This window comes from Pundamilia nyererei, unplaced genomic scaffold, assembly GCF_000239375.1.
Source record: "Pundamilia nyererei isolate P.nyererei 1_Seehausen unplaced genomic scaffold, PunNye1.0 scaffold00043, whole genome shotgun sequence".
Lineage (NCBI taxonomy): Eukaryota > Metazoa > Chordata > Actinopteri > Cichliformes > Cichlidae > Pundamilia > Pundamilia nyererei.
The window spans coordinates 85,655-91,724 of NW_005187444.1; the positions used below are offsets into that span (position 1 = coordinate 85,655).

At 39.6% G+C, this 6,070-nt stretch overlaps 1 protein-coding gene across 1 annotated transcript; it reads right to left on the reverse strand.

Annotated features, from left to right (window-relative positions):
* Window positions 1-600: 600 nt before the first annotated feature.
* On the reverse strand, window positions 601-3,248 carry LOC102214322 (interferon-induced transmembrane protein 3-like). The gene is made up of 3 exons (XM_005731402.2): window positions 3,075-3,248; window positions 2,255-2,481; window positions 601-1,363 (listed from the first exon to the last, which is right to left on the reverse strand). Exons 1-3 carry the CDS (start codon window positions 3,202-3,204, stop codon window positions 1,166-1,168), a joined length of 555 nt encoding a protein of 184 aa, XP_005731459.1. The 5' UTR covers window positions 3,205-3,248; the 3' UTR covers window positions 601-1,165.
* Between the last annotated feature and the right edge of the window lie 2,822 nt (window positions 3,249-6,070).

Consider the following 6,070-nt stretch of genomic DNA (forward strand, 5'->3'; position numbering starts at 1 on the left):
CACAGGTGTCATCCAATCACAGTATGCTGGAATTCAAATCACTTAATTTTTTCCAAAAATGTTTTTTGAAGCGGTCTGCATGCCAGCTGTTTGATTTTATACACCTCTGACCATGGAGATGATTAGAACACCTGAATCCAATGATTTGAATGGTTGCCTGAATACTTCTGCCAATATATGTGCAGGTATAACATTCCTGTTTTTAAAAAAATCAGACTCTTTCATGATAACTCTTAAAAGGGGTGCTACTACACCTCTATAACCTGCTCATCTAGTAATGATTTTCAAGCAGGGCAATGAAAACAAAAGCTGTTAAAAGCTAATCTTTTTGATTTCAGGTAACTTTTTGTGACTCTGGACAGAATGCTGTTTTTTACTGATATGAACAGCCTGCATCTTTGTAAATAGATCATAGATCATACTGCAATTGCAATATCACAATAATTGGACTCACTTAGTAAATCTGCCCCATAGTATATAAAATGTGTCTTGTGTTTTACTGATGTGATCCAGTGTAACTCACTGCTGTAAAATTCCCTCCATCCATCACTTTCTCCAGCTGGACTGTACTGAGGTAAAAATGAATCCTGAAGACTGTAGTACAACAGAATTTTTTTATTAAAGAACAGTGAATTACAGAGAAGTTTAAGCACACTTTGATCAGTCAGTGTAGATCAAAATCTTGAGCTTACATAGCATACTGCATTCTTCATGCAAAGCAACTCAACAGCAAGTATTTATTTAACAAACAGTTTTTAAAAACGCTGAAATATACCAGGAGTTCATGAAATGAAAAGAAAAATGTTACAACGAACATTCACATGATCTGTGCAACTTTGTTTATTATGTCCATTGTTTTCATGAATGGCCGGATGGTCTGTTGCAATGACTTATGGGACGCCTTTTTCTTCTTCATTTTCATAAAGGATGCTCCAGTGTATCCTATGCTAAAGGAAGCAATAAAGGAAGCACCAAAGCACCTTTGCTTAGTAATTGGGTAACTGGAACAGCTTTTATTACTACTGCCACAGTTCCTAACTGAGAGACTAAGCAAAATGAACTATTGGAGCACACCTTTAGTTTTTAAATTAAACAGTGGGTCTGAAGCTGTGTTTTTTCTTGTACCGAATATGAGGCTTAATAACAAGTCACAGAAGCAAGCAACTTAATCTCTGTTAAAATGATAATAGTATGGTTCTCTGTGAGCATAAGCAGGTGCATTTGCAAACAAAGCACTGATTATAATAAAGAAAATCATGAGTACAATGACAAACAGGACTGTGGCAGCAATGTTAAGCCCACGGGCAATGAACCCATGACGTTGTGCACTCTCCAGATCTCCGGCCACCTTCCGGTCTCTGGCCTAGAAGGACAGAAACATATAGTTTGTAATGGTGTAATTATAATGTAATTATCTTTATCCCAGTGTAAACTGAAACTGCAAATGTTAAGCATAGCCTAAGTCAAAGGAGCTTGCAAAGAAAAGCGTCTGGACTTCTTTAAGTTGCTTGAAGACGTTTCACCTCTCATCCGAGAAGCTTCCTCAGTTCTAAGGTCAAATGGTGGAGAGTCCCAGATATAAACCTAGTGGGAGAAACCCCCCACAGAGGGACAAAAGGACCACCTGATGATCCTCTAATCGCCCGAGCCAAGGTGTGAAACTGGGTGTGGGTCCCAATCAGCCAGAGTTTGGACCCACACCCAGTTTCACACCTTGGCTCGGGCGATTAGAGGATCATCAGGGGGTCCTTTTGTCCCTCTGTGGGGGGTTTCTCCCACTAGGTTTATATCTGGGACTCTCCACCATTTGACCTTAGAACTGAAGAAGCTTCTCCAATGAGAGGTGAAACGTCTTCAAGCAACTTAAAGAAGTCCAGACGCTTTTCTTTGCAAGCTCCTTTGACTACGATGAACTGGATGATTGAGAACCTTCACAGACAAGCATAGCCTAAGTTTCATTATCTGAAAAAGTTACGCTTCATGTTTTTAGTAAATGCAAACAATTATAATGATAATCCCAGGTGCTCTTTCACTGGTGGGGATTTTTTGTGCCCATATATTTTCTTTGTTACTATCAGTGTAGGAAATGATGTAAACTGTATAACAAATGTAAGATATTTCTTTCAGTGTTGTAGTTTTTAAAAGAAAAATTGCACTTCAGCTTTGGTTGTGTTCATGCCATGATCATGTAGCTTGATTTATATGGTAAGATATGGTAGGCAGGTAGGTACAATGTATATATTCACACACACACCTTGATAGAATAAATGAGAGCTGCAAGTCCAAGACAACAAGGGTTTAAGTAGGCAAAGCAGAGGAGGGACCAGATAAAATGGTCCTTTGGAGGCTCAGTGACGATGTTCACACTGGTGTGCTGAACCAATACAGATCCTCCAGGCTGTCCAGAGGGCCCATCATAGGTCCTCGCCTGCATTGGAACATAAGCTGGAGGTTTCATTGCTCTCACTGGTCTGAGCTCAGCTGCAGTTTGGAGAGAGGAAAGATGTTGAAAAGAGTTACTGACATTGATCATTTCATTTTTGAAGTCTTTGGGAAAAGCAGTTGTCTCTGTTAGAAACTGAACAGTAACAGCTGTGTCTTTGGGGTCCAGGCTTTTCCAAAATGTTGCACACGTTTTTTTGAGGATTTTGTACTCACAGTTGGTGACACAAACTAAGTTAGCATGAAGTGACATCAAAAATTTCCTTAAGCACAGTGATAAAATCTCTCTTCTGCTTTTTACATGAAGCCATTTAACAGATCCCCCCCCCCCAACCCTAACATCTTGATTGTTTTTCTATAAGTGAGCACAGAACAAATGCAGAAGTCTTCTTCTGAAAACTGTACTAACCTCACCAATACTGCACCACCAATTACATTAATTACAACCAAAGAGAAACATAAAGATTCTTATGTCACATCTTCAATATATGGCAGAGAAACTTCAAGAAAAAGTCTTTCACAAGATTCCCCCATTGTGCAACAGCCTCATCATGAAAACAGACAGCATTGCCACACACACACACACAGCTACACAGACACAAAAGGAAATGGAAATTAAAAAGTTTTCCTACTGTGAAGTTCATCGTGCCTCTCCTCAGACTCTACTAAGACAACCCGATCTTCAGTTCCAGTATCACGAAACATGTCGGTCATTGGACTCAGCCGTTTGTAATTATGTGAAGTTAACAGCGTGCTCAGCATACAGGAGTTGAAAGCAGACGTTGGTGATTTAGTTTCACATTTGTGTTGTGCGGTGTGGGTTCAGGAATTTGCGTCATTGGCATGATCAAACAAGTAAAGGAAGGAGGTTCAACACAGCCTTTGTTGTTACAGTGACAATCAGATACAGAAGGTAAAACAAATATTGAACACTTTTCTAAGTAAATATATTTTGAAAGGTGGTATTGACATGAAATTCTCACCAGATGTGAGTACCAATCCATCCAGTAGATGTCCATAAATTATGTGCTCTAATGAGAAACAGTACAGGGAAAGAATTTTGAACACATGAGGAAATGGAGATCTGGAATTAGCATGGAAAATTGTTTCAAAGAAAATAAGTAATGAGGTAAAGCATCTTGAAGAACGTTTACACTTTACTGAGCAACATTTAGACAAGCCTGTAAAATACTCTGAGGATATTGTCTGGTCAGATGAGACCAGATGAGATGCTTGTCATGAACTGGCTGTGCACAGGCAGGTGAGGACCCAAACGCAAAAGTCATGGAAACAGAACTGAACTCAAAAATCACTGCTTTATTGCAGGCTTAACAATGATACAAAACTAGACTGGGAATGCTAAACTGAGGACCGAGGAAACACAGGGAAAAATCACACAGCTTCGGGGATGAGACATTGACGACACGACACAGAACTGAGGGAGACGTGGACATAAATTCACAGACGGTTAACGGGGAACACAGGTGACAGTGATAATCATAGCGAGACATGGCAGGAGCAAACACAACACTGACGCACACTGACGGGAGACTATCAAAGTAAAACAGGAAATATACAGAGACGCAGACCAGAGGGGGGGGAGAGAACACAGACACAGCAGGCTGAGGAAAACATGAAATAAAACACAAGGAGAAACGAGAATCACAGATACACAGAGGGGGCACACAGGGGGTAAAGTAACGAGGGGGAAATCTAATAAACAACATCTTAACAGAACAACTTAGAAACTATGGAATAAATAAAGAACAAAATACAAAAACGCAAGAAAACTAAGAACGCTGGGTCAAAATGAGCCAGAACCATGACAATGCTACAATACACACCGTGTTTTGGAGGTCAGAAGGCACTGCATATCATCCCAAAAATACCAGACCAACAGTGAAGTCTGGAGGTACGAACATGATGGTGTGGGGATGTTCTTCAACAAATGGTTCGTATAATTGAAACAAAGAAAAGGTTAATAGTGTCACTTTATTTGTAGGCTCCAAATGGCATCATCCTCTGATCAACACTGACTGTATTTTAGAATAGAATAGAATAGAATAGAATAGAATGCCTTTATTGTCACTATACAGATGTACAATGAGATACAGAGCATCTCAAACTCAGTGCTAACATGTGGGAGAAGAAATGGGGGCCAGGTGCACAGTTTCTGCAGCACTATATACATATGAACAGTATTTAGAAAAAAAGAAAAAATATACATATATAAAATGCACAAAATATACAAATCCGGGAAAAAGGAAACAAATATGTAAATAAATAGTCTTGTGCATATACAGTTTGGGTTATTGCACTGTGGCGGTTTATAGAGGGAAGTCTTGAAATAGGTGGTGGAACTGTGTTATTGAGGAGTTGGCAACACTGTTGGAGGGGTGCTTTATGCAGCTTCAGGTCCTGAGGGAATAAATGCCCCTTTACATCCCAGCCCAGTGTTTTCCTTCATCACCACAAAGGAAAAAAGTCTGTGGTGGTTTATTGAACATTTGAAGATAAAAAAAAAACTGAAACTCTTGTAGAGGAAATAAATTCAGAGATAGAGATTACAAGGAGCAGGTGCATCTGGTACAGGTAGAGCTGCCGCAAAAATCCACAGAGCTCAGCAGCCAGCGCAACAAATTCTGGATCCTTGGCTTTTAGTTAGCATTAGCAGCACATGCTGCCTCCGATGTGAAAGTACCTTTATGCTGCACACTGTGACTCACAGCAATGGTCCCTGGTCAGCCCTGACTTTGTGTTAAACTAATCCTAAAGTAATAATGGTATTTCTAACCACTGATATACCACAACTTTCTCCTTTGAACAGCTACTGAAAGTTAGGGGCAGTGTTACCAACTCCTCAGTAAGGAAAATCGCTATTGGTTGTCCTAAAAGTCGCTAGAAGTCGCTAAATGACGTCATTGCCTAATTTGCATAATTGGTCATGCTAATCTAATTGTAACCTATGTTGTTGGAGAGAGAAATAACATCGTGGAAGAGACATAAAGTGAGTAAAAAACGTCCTAAATGCATTTAGAGTTTATTTAGAACTACCAATTAAATTTCTTTTAGCAATTATTGTTTTTTTTAATGTCACAATTCCAACCCTGCTCCTTTACCCGGGCTTGGACCGGCAAAAGTGACCCGAAATAGGCACTCTGGTGGAGTTACTTTGTGTGTGTGTTTATAAGTAGTTTTAAACCTTGTGATCCACAAAACAGCATAAAAGTAAAAGAGAGTAAAAGACGAACTGACTGCGTTACAGCACCCGCTGCTTTTTGAGAATAAAGGCGATACGCGCTTTCATGTCTTTTTTTAGCGACTTTTTTTTAGAAAAAAAGTCGCTAAGGGGTCTGAAAACTCGCTAAATATAGCGACAATGTCGCTAAGTTGGCAACACTGGTTAGGGGACCCTGTGCTGCCAACTCCTCAGTAAGGAATATCGCTATTGGCTGTCCTAAAAGTCGCTAGAAGTTGCTAAATGATGTCATCGCCTAATTTGCATAATTGGTCATGCTAATATAATTGCAACCTACATTGTTGGAGAAAGAAATAACATCGTGGAAGAGACATCAAGTGAGTAAAAAACGTCCTAAATGCATTTAGAATTTATTTAGAACTACAAATT